The sequence below is a fragment of the Bidens hawaiensis genome, unplaced genomic scaffold, assembly GCF_021521415.1.
Source record: "Bidens hawaiensis isolate Kalapana, Puna unplaced genomic scaffold, B.hawaiensis_p1.1 tig00054188_1, whole genome shotgun sequence".
In the NCBI taxonomy this organism is placed as follows: domain Eukaryota; kingdom Viridiplantae; phylum Streptophyta; class Magnoliopsida; order Asterales; family Asteraceae; genus Bidens; species Bidens hawaiensis.
The window spans coordinates 54,115-74,010 of NW_027499778.1; the positions used below are offsets into that span (position 1 = coordinate 54,115).

General features: G+C 33.6%; 3 protein-coding genes across 3 annotated transcripts; 1 reads left to right on the plus strand and 2 right to left on the minus strand.

Annotated features, from left to right (window-relative positions):
- Positions 1-7,257: 7,257 nt before the first annotated feature.
- On the plus strand, positions 7,258-13,396 carry LOC143600510 (protein SUPPRESSOR OF GENE SILENCING 3-like). The gene is made up of 6 exons (XM_077078181.1): positions 7,258-7,348; positions 8,843-9,511; positions 10,463-10,757; positions 11,367-11,611; positions 11,686-11,798; positions 12,959-13,396. Exons 2-6 carry the CDS (start codon positions 8,843-8,845, stop codon positions 13,149-13,151), a joined length of 1,515 nt encoding a protein of 504 aa, XP_076934296.1. The 5' UTR covers positions 7,258-7,348; the 3' UTR covers positions 13,152-13,396.
- A 213-nt stretch (positions 13,397-13,609) lies between these two features.
- Positions 13,610-15,432, minus strand: LOC143600504 (pentatricopeptide repeat-containing protein At2g20540-like). Its single transcript, XM_077078174.1, has one exon. It carries the CDS (start codon positions 15,417-15,419, stop codon positions 13,803-13,805), a length of 1,617 nt encoding a protein of 538 aa, XP_076934289.1. The 5' UTR covers positions 15,420-15,432; the 3' UTR covers positions 13,610-13,802.
- Positions 15,433-16,039: 607 nt separating this feature from the next.
- Positions 16,040-18,433, minus strand: LOC143600505 (protein PLANT CADMIUM RESISTANCE 2-like). Its single transcript, XM_077078175.1, has 4 exons — positions 18,201-18,433; positions 18,030-18,101; positions 16,579-16,788; positions 16,040-16,455 (listed from the first exon to the last, which is right to left on the minus strand). Exons 1-4 carry the CDS (start codon positions 18,352-18,354, stop codon positions 16,379-16,381), a joined length of 513 nt encoding a protein of 170 aa, XP_076934290.1. The 5' UTR covers positions 18,355-18,433; the 3' UTR covers positions 16,040-16,378.
- Positions 18,434-19,896: the final 1,463 nt, after the last annotated feature.

Here is a 19,896-nt window from a genome sequence, read left to right on the forward strand (position 1 = left end):
CTAAAAATTTAGCTATGGTACATTTTGAAAATTTTGAATTTTTATTAGCAATGGTTATTTGGTATGATATTTTGTTTGCTATTAATATAGTTAGTAAAAACTGACAAGCAAAAGATATGTGTATTGATGATGCTATAAAACAACTAAATGAACTTATTTGTTTTTTTTTAAACTTATAGAGATGTATTTGAAAAGGCTATGACCGCAACTAAACAAATATGTCTAGATAGTGGTATCGAACCTGTTTTTCGTAAGAAACGTATTATTCGTATAAATAAAAAGTTTAATCAAAATACTGATAATGAAACTTTAAAAACTCCTATCGAATGTTTTAGGACTGATTATTTCTTATACATAGTAGATCAAGCTATATCTTCACTCACAAGTAGATTTAATCAATTTAAAGAGTTTGAAACTATTTTCGGTTTTTTGTTTAGTATAGAAAAGTTAAAATCGTTCGATGAAGAAATTTTAAAAAAGAAGTGTATTAATCTTGAGAATTTTTTGAAACATGATGACAAGGTAGACATTGATGGTTTAGATTTATTTCAACAACTAAAAATGCTAAGGGATATGATGGATATAGAATCTGACACACTTATAAACATATTAAATTATATTAAAAAGTTTGATTCTTTTTCGAATGCTTATATTGCTTATAGAATCATGTTAACTATTCCTGTGACCGTTGCTTCTGCAGAACGTAGTTTTTCTAAATTAAAGTTAATAAAAAATTATTTAAGATCTGCAATGTCACAAGAAAGGTTAAATGGTTTAGCTCTTTTGTCGATTGAGAAGAACTTTTTAGAAGAAATTGATTATGATTATTTCATTAAACAATTTGCATCTATTAAAGCTAGAAAAATAAATTTCATATAAATATTATTTTTTACCGACACGAAATAACTTAATTTTTTTTTAACTCCGCCGACTATAAACGTTTGGTTTATTATTGCCGGTCCCAAACCCGGATAAAGGAGGAGGGTTTATACTTAAAAATTTTGGAAAAGAAAGGCCCCAACTTGATAGTTAGCTTGAGGCCTCTAAAAACCTTGGTCCGCCACTGACTATTGGGGTACTGCCGATTGGTGCATGTACCCTTGTCTTTCGGCTATCAACGCCACCACATGTTGCCTGATTAACCTTCCGCCACTTTTAACGCCATCTTCACGAGATTATTAAAATAACGTCAAAATTAGTGCAATTTTACTTTGGCTCACCAAAAAGTTTACACATATATCCATTATATGCGTGCACCATTTATAAGGCATTAGATGAAATAGTAGTAATATTCATATAATTTTATGAGATATTTTAGAATAGCTATAACCTATAAGTATTGATGAACGATTCATGTTTAAAAATTTTAATGAAAAAATTTATTATGTTTAATTATTTATTTATGTGGCTCTATATACAATTTCTTTATGACGTGACAAAACAAATATTGACATAGTCAAGACAAAGTTTTGTCTGAATACAAAAGTCATGTTAATGTTTTGTTAAAGCCTACAGGGTTCATGACTCATGAGTCATGCATGGGACTTTTTGCCACATGAATAAAAGGGGTCCTGGTTTTAAAAGTAACTTAGTCAATACTCAATACAACTTAAAAAGGTGTATTTGTGGTTAGTATTCGATCACCAGGTCCTATTTTAATAAGGGAAACAAGATCACATTTTTAATTTATTATTAAAGTAGTATAAAAATGATTTTGGAAAGGGTTTTAAAGCCTTTGTGGGTTCATAAAGTTTTAAGAGTTTTGGAACTCAACTTTATTTTAATGTGGAACAAATGGGCCTAAAGAAATTAATCATATTTTAGTGGAAAGCGGAGATGAATAGAATATTAACTCTCGTGGCCTAATCTAAAAGAAATGTGTGTGTGGATTCGATTTTTGTGCAGGTTGTGTGGGGAGTATAAGGAATCAAGTGATCACCTTCTTATCTCTTGCTACTTTGTCACATTAGTTTGACAATTTGTTAGTAACCGGTGTCAAGTTCCACCAATTTATGTGTTTTCGGTGAGGGGCCTTCTCAAAATCCATGAAACGAGCAATCTTCATCAAAGAAGAAGAAAAAGTGTTGTTTGGAAAACTAGGAACGAAACGATCTTCTCAAATAAACTGGCTTGCCTCTTGAAAATGGTTGAAGACATTAAATTGTTGGGTATCTGTTGATCAAGAATCGATCTCCTTGCAAAATCCTCTTATGAAAAGATTGATGTAATTTCTGTGTGTTTTGTTGCTTGTTCTCTTGCTTTTTGCAAGTTGTTTTAATAAAATAAGACGTTCTAATAATAATAATAATAATAAATCACATATAGAAGTGTATATTTGCAAATTATATTAATTAAGTATTCTTGGATTCACTAGTTTGTCATCACAAGTTCACAACTTGAGGTGTGAGGTTAGCATCGTCTTAAACCGTAAAATCCTTGATGCAGATATGTATAATGTGTCAAATGTTATAGTTCTTAAACATTATATGTGTCTTACACATTATAGTGAAGACAAAGTTAAGTTTGTGAATCGTGTGAATGCAAAAGTCATATTCAATGTTTTGTTAAAAAGCCTAAAGGGCTCATGACTCATGACTCACGACTCACGACTCACGACTCATGACTTTCTTCCAAATAAACAAAAGGGGTCCTGATTTTGAAAGGAACTTAATTAATCAATACTCAACACAACTTAAAAATGTGTATTTGTGGCCAGTATTCGACTACCAAGTCTCTGTCTTTTAGAGGGAAACATTAAACAATATCACATTTTGTTGAAGTTGTTTTGTAAATATACACATTTTTTATTTAATTTAGTTTTTGCCAGTCTATCTTTCAATTTGTATTTTCTTTTCTTCATATATTTGATTTTGGTTTATCCGATATCTGAAAACTTAAACATCGCCGTCACTTATGGAAGGCAACCAGGTAAGAGGTTGCCGTGGTTGCGTCGTCGTCCCGTTTTGAATTACAAAACCAAGTCTTTTATTTTATTTCGTTAAAAAACATGCTTATGTGAACTTTATTTTTAATATTTATTATTAAAGTTTTATTACAATGATTTTGAAAAAGGGTTTTAAAGCCTTCGTGGGTTCATAAAGTTTTAAGAGTTTTGGAACTCAAAACTTTATTTTGTTCAGTCATATTAATATTCACTCAAATAAATTGCATGGAAATATAAAAGTGTTGTATGCATTCTTTCAACGAAAACATACATTATATTTGCAAATTATAGTAAAGTTCAATGAGTGTTCTTGGATTTAGTAGTGTGTTTTCACAACTTGAGGTGTAAGGTTAGCATCATCTAAAACCCTAAAATCCTTGGGTGCGGGTACGTATAGAAGGAAGGACTAGGTTCCTTGTCGTCTTGTACTTCATCAACTCGTATAGAGCATGTGTCAAATGTTATAGTTCTTAAACATTATATATACGGTGGAAGGTTAAAAGTATTTATAATCGTTGTATATCATTCTTCCTTCGTTACGTATATTTTGAAAAATAATGAACAAGTCCCAACATACCAAATGATCTTATAGCCATCTTGTGCCCATACCACGTCCTACATAACACTTTTACTCTTTTACTTTTAGCACATGGGACGTTTTCTTATTACACAAAGCATGTGATGAAATTCGATCTTTATTGTCACACGTATAAAACAAATTTACTATTTTTGGTAGGGTGCTTCTTTTTCATATCTAGTTTAAAATGTACACAATTTAGCACATTCTAGTAAACATTGTCGTATCTAAATTGTGTAGTTATTTGTAGAAGACGTTTTGAATTAATACTTCTCTTTAACATGTTAAATGTTCATAGTTAATATTCCAAAATTGTTTCTTTTATAAAAAATGTAGTTACCTAAGTTTATTAAAGAGTTTTGGGGATATAATTCCCAAAATGTAGTTACTTAAGTTGATTGATTTACACATTGTTAATAATGACCTTTAGGATGTCATGAATAATTTACAAAGTGTTATAATCTTGAAGTTCAAATTTTCTTTTATTGATTAGTTTTCAAGAAAGCGGATTTATTTTATATTATTATTACTTTTTTTTTATCTATTTTAGAACATCGGACCATTGCTTGGTACAGTATCTGTTGTATAACCTGCAATAGTTTTAAAATTATTTCAAATGCAATGTGTATTTATCATTGTTCAATTTAATAAGATCGAACAAGCATTCCTACACCTTTTAGACACAAATTTACTATCTACCTGTCGCTCTGTCGGTGTGAAGCTCCTTTGTTGGGAGCCACTTCTCTCGGTGACAATCTTCAAATGGTAAAATTTGATGTCTCTTCATCAACAAAGAACCGAATTCTACATGCTATCTACCTAATTACATTATGGTGTCTTTAACATTCAAGAAATTTTCGTGCAAAGCGTTTTTTGTCCATTCAAGATCGCGGAGAAAACTAAGTCTTTGGATTTCCTTTGGACCATCACTATGGGCAAGTTTTCTAGTACAGATTGAAAGGTTTGATGTAATTCAATTTTAATATTTGTCATGTATTGGTGATTTTGGTATTTGATAATTGATACCTTGCTAGGCTTTCCATTTAAGAAAACAAACTTAAACAATACTCAAGCTAGTTGAATGCAATTTGGTGAAATAAACACATCTAGTAGTAATTGGTATTGATGTCCATAAAAAGTAATATTAGTATTTACCATTCATATTTAGTACACATAATATCACAAGACTGATTATGTTGTTTATAGCATCTTTATACTTGCCCGGTCTGTGAGATAAAAAGATATATAAATGGATAAACGCCCATAAACCGAACCAACAACTTTTAATGTTTTATTAGGCATGTTTTTATTATGGTTATTTCTAAAAAGAGTTCAGCAGGTCGTGCACAGTAACTCATCGACGCCGAAGAACGATAACTTTGTTTTCAGTAGGATCGGTTTTGTCATTCAAAAGGGGGTGACGGCGCAGCTTGTTGCCCGCTTACCTGCCTCTTTATTGTAATTGGATCCTTTTATTTTTAATATTATAACTTTCATTTATAAATAATAAATTTTTCAGGGCTAAAAAACTAAATAAAAATTAGTATATATATCAACTATGAGAAAATAATACATGGAGGATTCGAAGTTTTTAGATTTGATTAATTTTAACTCACTAATGATAAAACTTTGATCAACTTAATACACAAACAAACGAAAACATAATCTTTAGTTTAGTAATTGTTTGAAGACTAAAAAGTGTGAATGAAGCGTTTATTATTAATATGTTGCAATTATTATTAAACCCATACCAAAAATAATAGTTTGGGTCGAAAAACTACTTAGGATGAACAAAAAGGTATCGGGCGTCCCGCACCCGCCCTTTTCCTGCGTCCCAAAGCTAGGAAATTGCCCTCCTCGTCCTGCTCGTCAGTCCTCATCGTCCCTTCTCTTCCCGCTCATTCTTTGTGTCTACTTCAGTTCTAGAGAACACTCTCATTTAGTCATTTTTGCTTCCTTTCGCTAGAATTTAATTTTATGCGTATTCAAATCCACTCATTTCAAATAAAATCAAAATTAATTTATTTATAACTTATACTTGACTTCGAAAATGAAACTTATTATGTTGAAAGGAAGTGTATCGTTACATATTGGTTTAAAGTCTTAATGGGCCCGAACTAGAAAAAGTGGGTATGTAATTAATGTGATGGCTGAGGTCTGAGGGCTCATATTGTCAAAAGTAAGGGTCTTTATATATGGACCCGAACTAGAAAATTTGTTCTATTTATGTCTCACTAATCATTTTTCTTTTGATATATAATCTCTTTATAATAATAAGTTTTATAATTATAATGTTTATACAAACTAAAAAATATAAACTCAACATTATATTTATAGGACCTTTAATTAGAGAGCATTCATAATTTTTATATCAGAACGGTTGGGTTTGTAGAGGCCCATTCTTGGGCCCGGTTTAAATGAAGACGAGAACATAATTGGACTATAGAGATCGAAGACAATGGAGGCTTATGGGTCAACCCTTATTATCTTATATTTGAGCCCACTTTCTTACCGTGCTCTATAACTTATGTAAAACACAGCTATTGTTATCTTGTAATCACAAACAAACACAACAATGGTTGTTTACACCAGACCCGTAACCAAAACCTACTTCGTCTAGACTCTGACCTATATGTGTAATTAATGAAGATTAAAAAGAAAAGGTGTTACTTTTTATATATCTATAAAAAGAAAAGTCTAATGTTATCTAGTCTTTTTATAGGCTAAATGAGCACTTAGTCATGAAAATGTCACTTTTCTTTTGAAATATATCACCAAGCCATAGATAAAAATACCATTTATATAAAAAAATGTTCTTATGCGCGGATTAGTTTGGTTGAATCATCATTTGAGCGGGCTAGTCTATTATCTTTCGGCATGGAGTCCGAACCTGCTTTATCAAAAACTTTTATTGTGTACTAATATATTAGTTTAGTTGGACCATCACATATTTACATAAGCGGTCTCTCGTGCAACTTAATTTAAACTCTCACGTGATGAACATGTGACGTTTTTTTTTATTTTCGAGCCCCTCCAACTAAGAGGCAAGAGCCTCTACCAAATGAGCCAGCATCACATTAATGATTTGATACACAAATGTTAAGAGTTGCTAGATTCAAACTATTTTCAAATAACACTTATTTTATCATTGAGATGTTTCATTAACATCCACTTATTTTAGTTTAGCAAAGTGATGATTTGATATGCACATGTAGAGATGGGATTTTCCCCTGAATTCCAGTACCCGTCCCGTTCTAACCTATTCGTTCACATACCAACGTTTTACTTATTTCAGTATTTTGTATATATTGTATCAATACCAATATTTTTTTTAGTATTTCAGAATCAGGTGACGACTGAAATATGTAGAGTTTTCCTTGATTGCCAAGTACCGGCAACCATACCTTTCTTTCTTTCTCGTATGTCTTTATAAACTGATACGGTTTTGAACATCCGGTATGATCTGGTTTTGGGCTTTTGGCATTATAGTTCCTTGATTACAAATGATTTAATACAATATCAGTTTCTTGTTTACCCATAGTTACGAGTGAATTTGATACAACACAATTAATGAAATATTATACGAAAAAACAAAACAATTTTAAACAAGCACCGTACCAAATACCAGTACCGCACCGATACCATTCGATACACAGTTTTGTTACCGTTACCGTACCGATCCATAGGGGTAATTTGGTCCTTTTCACACTCTTGCCATATTATTTATTATTATTATTCCCACTCCACTTTCACTCTCACTATTCCACACACCGGACTCGTGTTTCCGCCACCGTTCCTCCGCCGTTTGACCGTCGTATTGGTTTCAGGTAATCACTTTGACTGTCGTCTATTTACCTCTTAACCGCCTGCATTTCGTCACCGTTTATTATTATTATTATTATTATTATTATTATTAAACTTTAATTACGAGACGATAAAACCCTAATTTATGAATTAAAACCCTAATTAACCATCTGTAAGTTAATATAACATCATAATCGGACACTATTAAGTACAGTTATGCATATTTGTTTCTTTATTGTTATGTTAGGGTTTTGAAAACCTTTAGTAATATAATTAATTTTGTTTGTACTTTAAACGCATGCATATGAGAACGCATGCATATGAGTTCAGTAACTGAATGTTAAACCTTAATATATCATATTATTATTACCTGTAGCTTCGGTTAATATCATAAATGAGTTCTAGCAATTTTTTAAAAACTCGAGCACGGCTCGTTTTGAGATCTTTTTTTAAAGCTCGAGCTCGGCTTGTTTCGAACTTTGTTTTTTAAAGCTTGAGCTTGGCTCGTGAGTTGTTTTTTCAAGCTTGGCTAGTTTGTTATTTATTACTTTATTAGTTAATTTAGATACGTTTTTACTTATTGTTATATATTTTGAGAAGAACAGTAAAAATAAGCATAAGCTCGACTCGTTTTGACTTACTAGAGCCCGACTCGTTTCGAGCTCGGCTTGTTTTGATCTCTTTTTTTAAAGCTCGAGCTCGGCTTGTTTCAAGCTCTTTTTTTAAAAGCTCGAGCTTGGCTCGTGAGTTGTTTTTTCAATCTTGTACTCGGCTAGTTTATTCTTTGTTAAATAATTTATATGCGTTTCTACTTTATTTTTTATATAATTTGAGAAAAACCTTAAATGAGCATAAGCTCGGCTGTGCAGTGTGCAATAAGTATATAGAAGTCCAAAAGAGGTAAAAGTTAAAAATACACAAGGATAGTTAAGGCTTAAAGAGCTTCCCTTACAAGGTTTGAACTCGTGCTTGATAACTAAATGAGCTTTGGTTGAGGCTCGAACTCGAAAAAGTTTGGCTTTTTTGAGAATTTTATTATAGGGGTTTATTTGATACAAGCTTGACCAGGCCCGAGCTTGGCTCGTTTAATTCACAAAGAACTCGAGCTTGGCTCGGTGTCGACCTGTTTACTATCTATTAATTGTTTTAAACATATATTATATTATTTAGTTATTTGTATCATAATATTACATATAATAAAAAAGTGTTACACTAATGTATATTGAATTAAGTTTATCTAAATACCCTAGCTCATTTAGGCTTGCAAGTGAGTTCGAGCTTGTTTGATAAACATGCTTATGTTTAGGCTCAAACTCGAATCGAGCTTTTTTAAGCTCGGCTCGATTCGAGTTTTTTTGCGAGCTGACCTTGAGTAGCTCATGAGTGGCTGGCTCGTATACACCCCTACTTTTTGTCGATCTGAGCTCGAGTAGCTCGCGAGGCTCGGATCGTTCACACCCCTATCGAAAACTTTCACTAATATAATTAACTGCAATTTGAACTTTGAATGCATGCAGATGACTTCAGTCACAGATGTTAATCAGTTGAATCAGGGCTTGAGTGACATGAGCCTGAATTCAGGCCGATCTAACTGCTGGGAGGCTATGTCAAAGGGGTACATAACCGGAGACGGAAGCAGACGTAACTGGGCTACATGGAGTGAATCTGCTACTAACAAAAACAGTGGATTAGGTGAAAATGTGGGAAAATTAGATGATACAAATGATGAAGACGGTGATGGTTCTGGTTCTGAAGATGGGCTAGTAAGTGATGATTATGATTCAGATGACAGTCAAAAGAGTCATGATTCGCGTAAAAAGAACCCGTGGTTAGCTGAACTCTTTAAAACTTTAGATGGTTTGACTGCTAGCGAGATCGTTGAGCCAGCTAGACAGTGGCATTGTCCAGCCTGCAGGGACGGTCCTGGTTCAATTTACTGGTTTAAGGGTATGAAAGCTTTTGTTACACATGTGAAAACTAAAGGGACACGAAGACCGAAGCTTCATAGAGATCTTGCTGAGATTTTGGATGAAGAGTTGTGTAGAAGAGGTGCTGTGATGGTACCAACTGGTGAAACGTATGGCCAATGGAAAGGACTTGATAAAGAGTTTGAAGATTGTGAAATTCTCTGGCCACCGATGGTGATTGTTATGAACACACAGCTTGAGCAGGATCAAACTGGGAAGGTATATCTGTTATTATTATGCTTTTTACAGGGCTTTTGGTAAAATGTGCAATTTCAATCTATTTGTTAAAGAATCTGTTTTGGTTTGTGTATTTTGTCAAATGTATCAATACGTTCTTTTGAGTGTTTAAGAAATTAAGGGGGTGTTTGGGATTCCTTATTTTACCTCCTTATAACTTTTCAATAAGTTTATAAGTTACAAAAGTGTAACTTATGGAACTTTTACTCTCACATGAAAAGCAATTCCAAACACCTTATTCCTTTTCAAAAAAGTTAAATAAGTTATAAGTTGATGAAAATAAGCAATCCCAAACACCCCCTAAGATATTATTTTTAATTATCTGGTGTCCGAATAATCTAATACGAACCGAAAGTTCAATGAACCGATCGGCAAGAAGTTCGTTTATTTAATAAACGAACAAAATGAACACATGCCTCTATGTTTCATTCGCTCATTTATGTTCAGGAACCGTCACTCATTTAAAATATGTTTATGTTCGTTCTTATACGCTTATTTAAGTTTGTTAAGTTTAGCTTTGTTTAAGTTCTTTTGTTAATATGTTCATTTTAATGCTGTAGGCCTGTTACATTTTACTCTACTTTTACTCATTTTTTAGGTCCAATACTTTGTTGTTCACATGTACTTTTAATTGATATTAGCTTAGTTATGTTTGTTCATCTGTGTTCAAGTTTATGCTGTTAACGAACAAACACAAACATGTTCATTTTCTTAGTGAACAAAAATGAACAAGAAAACCCTGTTCATATAATTGTTCATGTTCAATTGTTTGCTCCACTAAAATTAGAAACAAACGAACATGAACATGCTTTGTTGTTGTTTGTTCGGTTTGTTTAAAGGCCTAGGTGGAAGCAAACAAGGAATAGTTTCGTAAGACAAGAACTACAGCTGTTAAAAAACTTGGTTATAACTTATTAAATTTGATATTTTCAGTGGATTGGAATTGGACCACAAGAGCTTCTTGAGTATTTTGAGTCTTATGAAGCAATGAGAGCACGTAGCTCATTCGGGCCTGAAGGGCACTTGGGGATGAGTGTGTTGATATTTGACACGTCAGCCGTTGGATATTTAAATGCTGAACGTTTAAACAACCACTTTAATCGTCAAGGATTAGATAGAAACGCTTGGAATCACCAACCAAATTTATTCACTCCCGATGGTAAACGGCAGTTGTATGGCTTCTTGGCTACACAACAAGACTTGAATATCTTCAACCAACACTCACCCGGTATGCACTCTTGTTCAATGAACTGTTCATGATCAGTTTGTTTATGACTTTATGTTCGTTTATTTAATGATCGAATATGAACACATTTCTCGTTTGTTCATTTATGTTTGTAACTGTTCATATACATTTAGGTTATTCAAATCTGTTTGTGTTCGCTAGTTTACTTTTATTTAAGTTTGTTTACGTTCTTTAGTATATTCAATAATTTAGGCTCATTACAATTTAGTCTAGTCTTCTAATAACTTCTTAGGCCCAACCGGCGAACCCATTGTTGTTCACATTTACTTTTAATTGATTTTTGCTCAGTTACGTGTGTTCAAGTTTGTCAGTTCAGTTATGTTCGTTTGTGAACTGTTCGTTATACTCTTAACAAACAATATACATGAACGCACATTTTCTTAACAAACGAACATGAACAAGAAAACCCTGTTTGGTAAGTTGTTTGTGTTTAATCGTTTGTTTGTTTAAAGTTAAATGGACAAATACAAAGATGCTCAATTCGTTTGGTTCTTTATAAGCTTAAATTTGTGAGTTGGGGTAATTAAGCATATTCAACATATATGAATTGTTATTTAAGTATTTAATATGCATTTAATTGTTTTTGTTTAGGAAAACTAAAGTTGAAATATGAGTTGGCATCATATCAAGAAAAGGTTGTTAAGGAGTTAAAGAAAATGAGCAAAGACAGCCAAGAGTTATTGTGGTACAAGAAAAAGATTGCTAAACAAGAACGAAGTTTTAAAGCACTTGAAGACGCGTTTGGTTTATTATCTCAGAAACTTAGGAAGCATGAAGAAGAGAACAAAATTGTCAGGCAGAGATCACACATGTATCATGAGCAAAACAAAGAAGAGGTAGGCTAATATCTTTCTTGAATATCAATATAAATTTGACAATAATTGATTTTTGTAATATGTTTTTTTGTTAGATGGATGCTCAAGAAAAGTTCTTTAAGGATCAGTTGAAAGTGATTCAAGTTGCTAGGGATGCACAGAAGAAACAAATTGGGAAATCTTGTGCGGTTGCAGATGCTAACTTGAGGTAATTTGCTTGTTTTGGCTTTTATAACTATGTCTATATGTTAGGTGTCATGAAACTGTTATGTTTGTCGGTTAACACTTAACATATAATTCAAGAAAAATATTTATCTGTTTGTAAATATTACTTAAAGCATCCTTTAATTAGAAACAGGATGATGAACCTATATTTGAGTGATATACAATTTTAAACAAGTAAGTATAATTTATAAGTGGTTGGATGTGATTGTTTAAGAAGAGCAAAATGTATATATAAAAAAAAGACATTGTGAAAAAAAGTAGAAAAAGGCTTGTAAAATGGAAGTAAAAGCATCATTTGGTACCGAGTACTGGTACCCACTTTTACAAAAATTAAAGTATCGGCGTTTTCGGTACTGAGACCACATAGAGACAAACATTTTGTAAACCGAACCTGTACTGTACCGTTAAAATTTGGTACGGCATGCGGTACCCACTTTTCCAGAAATTCGGTATTGTTATTTATGGTACCAGTTACGGATCTCATCTCTGATTTAAAGTAGGCAATTAGTCTTTACATAATCGGTTATATTACTGCTGGTAAAAGCAGATCATTTGATCTCAAGTTACTTTATAATCAGAAATCAAGTCTGTAGTCCAAACACTAAATTCTGAATTTTTTATTTTTATTTTTGTAACCTTTAAATAATCAGATAATTAGTTTTATACTCAAGTCCAATTTACATACCTAGTACTTTTCTTTGTGTGTATATCTATATATGTGTGTGTGTGTTTGTAGGTATAGCCTTATAGGGATTGGTTTAAGTAGAGTCTGCGAGAACTGTATAAACGTTTTTATCTATTGCTTTAACTGGTTATGTAACCGTATATTTGTCTCTTTTACTCTTCCATTATTATCTTTAAAGGACATTCAACAAATGTTTATATGGCTCTCTACTTAAAATTTGTTTTGTAAAGAGCGGCCCATGCATAAGCATAATACATGCGTTTGTGTGTATAGAAGGACATTCAACATAGAATCAATCTTCAGTAGAAAACTTCAAGAACTGAATACATGTTATACATATTATTTTAAATGTGGTACATTTGACGGTTATTTAAACGTACATGCACTAGGTGTGTGCGGTAATGTGGTTCTCTGCTAAAAACTGTTCCGGATACGTTAATTTTTATGAAAATGATTAGGAAGGAGAAGGCTGAAAATAACATGAAACCGGAGACGAAAGAAATGGAGGAAGAAAGGGAGAAGATGATGATTTTGCATGAAAAGGAAATGGCTGAAATGAAGAACAAGCATGCGAAAGAAAAGGCTGAGATGGCGGAAAAGTTCAATACAAAACTTGACCAGTTGAAGAATTCGACTTCTTCGGAATCTTAAGACAACCAACTGTCTTATAACTATCTAGTTAACTAGTAATGATCGATTTAGTCTTAAGTGGTCGGTCATTTAGGATGTATGTAGGTAAGAACTTGACTCGTTTAGCTTTGTTTGTCTCGTTTCCTTTCTTGTTTAGCATGTGTGTTGGACTTGTTTGTCTCAAGTTTTAAGGATGCTTTTCTGGTTTCATGTTTGTATGAAATGTTAAGATTATGCTACGAAAACTAGATTTAGCGTAAAATGAAATGCGAAGATCATGCTACAAAAACTAGTCTTCGCGTAAAACAGTTATAAAACTTTGTTATTATTTACAGGTAATATATATCATATTAATAAAAAAAATTATGTTTATGTAAATAATGAATCTGCATAGGCTTGCAAGCTTAATAAAAATCTATAAAAAGTGCAGGCTCAAGTTATTTAATAATGAATATTTTTATAAGCTTGAACTCGATTGATCGGTTACGGTTCTTGCTTGTTTTAGCTACGCTCGGTTCAAGCTTTTAATAATCTCAAATGGCGTATTAGCAGCTCGGCTCATTTATACCCGAAGAATAAGTTCAAATTATACCATCGATGCTAACTATTCCCGTCTTCCAAAACTGCAATATCTCACAAAACTCGACAACTTCCACCAAAAACGACGAAGCTTCACTTCAACTCAACAACACGAGCCACGTTAAACAACGAATCAAGCGCTTTACGCACTTCCATTGACCAAGGTTGACCAGTTTCACCCGAAACAAACTCCTTAACCGAACCATCAACCTCAATCACACTACACCCCGGCGTCTTCTTCATCCCGGACTCCACAATCATCTTCCTAACCTCTTCAGCCTCTTGTTTCCAACCAGCTTCCTTAAACATATTATAACACATAACATAAACCCCATAATCAACCACCTTCATATCAACCAACTTCCTCCACACCATACTTCCAACCTCCACATTTCCATAAACCCGACACGCGCTTAACAAAGCCCCCCACACGTTCGCGTCCACGTCACCAAACCCGCCCATTCTCCCCTCTGCAAACTCAACCGCTTCGTGTAACATCCCGGATCTTGCAAAAAGATCAACCATACACGCGTAATGCTCAAACCGCGGCTCAACTCCATAAACCCGACCCATCTGGTCAAACAACTCGACTCCTTCGTTGACCATTTTCGTATGCGTGCAAGCCGTGAGTATCGCCACAAACGTAGCCTCACTCGGTTTTATCCTAATCGTTTCCATTCGGTTTAACAACTCTATCGACTTTCGTGCTTCCCCGTTCATCGCCAAACCGGATATTATCGCGTTCCAAGCTCCCGTATCCTTTACCAAAATGGTCTCGAAAACCGATAACGCTAAATCCGGGTACCCGCATTTCGAATACATGTCAACCAACGCGGTCGCTAAAATCGTATTCGAGTCAAGTCCACGTCTTTTCGCATACAAATGCACCCACACTCCCTGCGCGAGCGCACCAAGATGCGCACACGCAGTAACAACCGTCACAAGAACCGACTCATTCGCCCTCACACCCGCTTCCAGCATCCTCACAAACAACGACATCACCTCGTTAAACTCACTAACCCGTGAATACACCGCCAAAATCGCACTCCACGACACGACGGTTCTCTCAGGCATTTCATCGAACACCTTGCGCGCACTCACAACATCCTCAACCTTCCCATACCCGTCCAACAACCCGGTCCATATGACAACATCCTTCACTGGCATTTCATCGAACACCTTCCATGCACTATCGATTTCAAACCCGGCGGAATAAAACTCGATCAACGCACTTCCAACAAACCGATCACCCGAAAACCCTAGCTTCAACACATGTACATGAACAGACCACCCAATTGAGTTCCAATTTGAAACAATTGGGTTTAAACAAGCTTTAATTAATGGTGGGTATGTGTAATTATTAGCAACAATACCAAAATTTAGCATCTGAGTGTAAGATAAAATGGCGGCAATTGGGTAATTGTGATGTGTGTAGGATTGAATGATGGTGTTGTAAGTGAATGTGTTGCGGAATTGATGGGATTTGAGTAATTGGGCGTGGAGTTGTTTGAATTGGGTTAGGGTTTTGCAGGTTTGTGAGAGGGTTTTGATGGTGAAGGTGGAATAGGGTTTAACCGTTTTTCGAATCATTTGAAGATGGCGGGAAGGCGGGTAGAGGTTAGGGTTGTTATATACGTTAGAATGGTTTAGACGCATCGTTATAATTGACTTAGGGTTGTAAATGGACAAAACGTTCAGCGGACTGTTCATGAATTGTTTAACGGAAAGTTCGTTTGGTTAATAAATGAACGAACATGAACAAGAAATTTTGTTCTATTAGCTAAATAAAAGAACATGAACATAGCCTATGTTCGTTCGATTGTTTTCGTTCATGTTCGTTTGTTTGTTTTATCAATTTTTTGTACATTTATTTGTTTTATCTAAGTATTTTATTTTTTATAATTCATTTCACCTAGCATAAAATAAAAAATCAGATTCTCACATTGTTTTTGCATGGCTTACATTTTTTTTTTTGTTATTATTTATATTGATAAATACATCTATCTTAATTTCTATGCACTACCAACTTTATTTGTGTCCGTTTATGTTCGTGAACTCATTCATTTCTGTAATGAACAAGCACGAACATAAAAACTCGTTGGGTAACTGTTCGTGAACACATTATTTCCTTAACAAACGAATATGAATAAGGTCTTATTCATGTTCGTTTGGTTCAAAATTACCCATTTAATGTAGCAGTTAGGTTTCCTTTTTTAAGTTTTTTTATATAGTAAAATGATAATAATATTAGTAACACTAATAACTATATTTGTGGGTGTTTTTAAATATTCTATACAAACTCACAAAACCGTGTTAAAGAAACAATATAAAAAAAGTTGAAATATCAAAACGCTACGTGAACTTATCACGAATTACAATCGTTCACGTTTTAAAATTTGATATAGAATACGCTCGTACTGAGCCTGTTGTGTAACCCACTATAAGACCTTCTACACGACTTTAATCTTCGTTAACTTTGCAGTACAATAATCAAGCTAGCTAAGCATTGATCCATGACTATCTCAAACATTCGATGTACATATGTGTCTAACTATGTTTGTAGTCGAACACTTCTACCCATCCTTATAAATGATACATGTGTCACATCCTGATGGCTGATGGTTGCTTACGTTTCTCACAAGTAAAACCGACTAGGTATTTTTCTGAGATTAACGTTCCATTTCGTGGAGAGGATTTGGTGGCATCGTGATTCCATGGTTTCGTCTCTCCATATTTCCCCGCCATCCTAAAAATACATACATAAAGTATAATTAGATGCTTCATTTTTAAGTATATATAAAAATTAATTTAATTACTAGTACTAGTTCATTTTCACTTGGGGTATGAGAAAACCTCGCTTATTACGTACCAAGAGACATATTGAATCCACGGTGCTTAAGTTCACGGTACTCTTGGCATAAAGCACATGCATGACAACAACAATGGACAAGGCAGTCATTGCAAGGTTCCTCGGGTAACATGTATCGTTGTCTCATTTTGAATCGATATATCCAACCATATACCCATGCAAATTGTGAAGCACTCATGATAAAGTAAAGTATCCCTTGCAACTCACAAGCTGGAGTCATGTTTTAATTAAAAGTCACGATTAATACCACACATTAGCGCATTTTCGTCAGACAAAACTGTTGATGAAGTTCTATAAAAACATGTTCACCGATGAACAATATCGTCGGATTGTCATTGCAATATCACCAACAGATTGATGATATATATTATTTTATATAAGATAATTTTATTTGTATTTAGACATATTATTTGTTACATATGATTACTGCTTTCAAGTGTGACTATGTAAGTTACCAAAAGTAGTTTTTAGGTGTTCAAAAGACTTTATCGTTAACTATGACATTTTTAGAATATAATAAACTAGGTTTTATCCTCTGTATTACGGGGGTTGTTTTTTTATTTTTCGTTATTAATATTCATATATATTTTTTTGGATTTCAATTTTTTTATTGTAAGTAAGTTAATAAATATCTATGGTTTAATAATGAAAGAGTTTTACAAATAAATGAAATATTATATCTCGTTTAAAATTATCAGAGTTTGATTAGACTCATATCCTCGCTTATTTTTTTTTACTATAAAATTGTTTCTTAATTATAATCTCACTTTTTTCAAAAAACTGGATAGTAATATTAATTTTTAGTATACCCTATTTTATAAGATTTTCATATCAAATATTTGGTGAGATTAATTTTTAATATAATGAGATGTTATAACCCGTTTAAGGGTTATCTAGGTTTTTGGTAAGACCTATATTCATGAATTCGGGTCAAATTTATGAGAAAAATATTCATTTACAAATAAAACAATCTGATGGCTTGAGAGAATGTAGGAAACAACCAGAGAGCTTTTAAATGTTTTGTTTACATATATTTAAGATATCTTATTAAGTTAACTATAAACATTATTGATTGTATCGGATTCCAAAAACCAAAACTATAACAACACAAAGTCGAAGTATGAATTTTGAATTTTCGATTCAGGTTTAGCGTCTGAACAGGCTTCCGATTTGGTTTACGTTTTTTTTTCTAATCTGGTTCATTCAAAGTAACCAACCGAATTTAAATTTTATTTTTTCAAAATATCAAAATTCAAATACCCAGATAACCTGAGCTGAAAATAGGTGAACGCAAACGAACATGAACATGGACATGCTCATTTTCATAATAAAAGAACACAAGAAAAAATACGTTTGATTATATGTTCATGTTTGGTTAAATTAAGTTAAATAAATGAACAAGAACATTCCCTGTTCATGTTAGTTCGACCTATTTTAAATACGACACTTACTAGTAGCTCCCATGTCCACAATCTCCGCGCTTCGTCCGAACGTGACGCATGGGCACCAATACGTGAGGCAACCTGTAGTTATCATATGATCAAATGCATGAATATTATTTACATTACAATATATTCAATCCATGAACCATTTAAGTATATATGACTTGTAGCTAGGCTTACAAGTTGAGACATCCGAGCAACAACCACAAAGGCCTGTTGACCATTGACTGGGAGGGATCAAGATTGAAGCCGCGGTTGCGTTTAGTGACGGCGACGTCGGTTGGCCCTCCGGTGGTGGTGGTGGCTGCTCACTTTGTTTGGAGGAAAAGCACATGATTTGAAATTAAGGGTTGGTGTTGCTAGACTCAAGATAAGGTAGTATTATCATACAATGTGATATTTAACATATGTTGTTAATTTATTGATGTATCTGTTAATCGCTTGGTTGGCCCTCCGGTGGTGGTGGTGGTGGTGGCTGCTCACTTTGTTTGGAGGAAAAGCACATGATTTGAAATTAAGGGTTGGTGTTGCTAGACTCAAGATAAGGTAGTATTATCATACAATGTGATATTTAACATATGTTGTTAATTTATTGATGTATCTGTTAATCTTCAAGCGAATGAATCAAGAACACAAATACGAGATTTATAGAACATTCTATGACTACTTCATTAAAAAAACGACAAACGAGAAAAACTTAATAAAATTAATACATTGAACCTATAGTATATATAAACCCACGGTTCTAATCTTATATTAACTCAAATACACAATTTGAATCCAAAACAAATAATATTAAATAAAATAAGACTAATTTATCTTAAAATAATAGGATTATTGGATTAAAATAATCCCACCTTTAATAAGTCGACCAATAATAATCCCAACTGAGTTATTTCCCTCTAGCAGTCCCACATTTTCCATGTTTTTTGTTTCATGATCCCCCGTTAAAAATAAATAACGGGGTTAACTTTTTGATGATGTGGCTATATGAGTTGGCATTTAAAAATCCAACGTGACTTTTTTTATTATTATCTAAAATTAAGTTTTTTTATCTGCTTGAATCCTTATTAAGCTTCAACAAACCCATGCCGGAGTAACTACGACACCACCTCCACCGCCGCCGCAGCTGAATAACAAAACGATCTTATTCATCTTCTTTCGAATATGCACCAGAAAAAATGGGTGAAAGTTATCCGTTTCCTAACCACCAACAGCTCCATCAGAATCAGCAACAAGAACCAACTGGGTCGTCAAGATTAAGGAACACCGGCAGTGTGGAGGTTCAAGGTGGTCACATTGTACGGTCCACCGGACACGCAAACCCACTGCAACTCCGGTACCAAGAAACACAAACCCTAATTCTTCAAATGTGAATTTTGAGCAGAACCCGGAACAATTGGGTCAATTTGAGAAACACTCAGATGGTAATATTGTTGATAATCAACTGGGTAGTTCTCAGAATTCAAGCTTTTTGCCTCATTCACTTGATTCCGACACGATTGCTGATACGATTAAGTCATTTTTTCCGATGGGTGCTTCTTTAAATCTGGCGGCGGAGGTGGTGCCGTAGCTACTTCAGCGGCGGAATTAGGACTCCAATGGATAATTTGGGGGTTATATGGGTGAGGGATTTCACGTAATTTGCCTAGAAAGAAAAAAAAAGCCACGTTGGATTTTTAATTGCCAACTCATATAGCCACATCAACAAAAAGTTAACCTTGTTAATTATTTTTAACGGGGGATCATAAAACAAAAAACATGGAAAATGTGGGATTGCTAAAGGGAAATAACTCAGGTGGGATTATTATTGGCCAATTCATTAAAGGTGAGATTATTTTAATCCAATAATCCAAAATAATAAACTAATTATTAT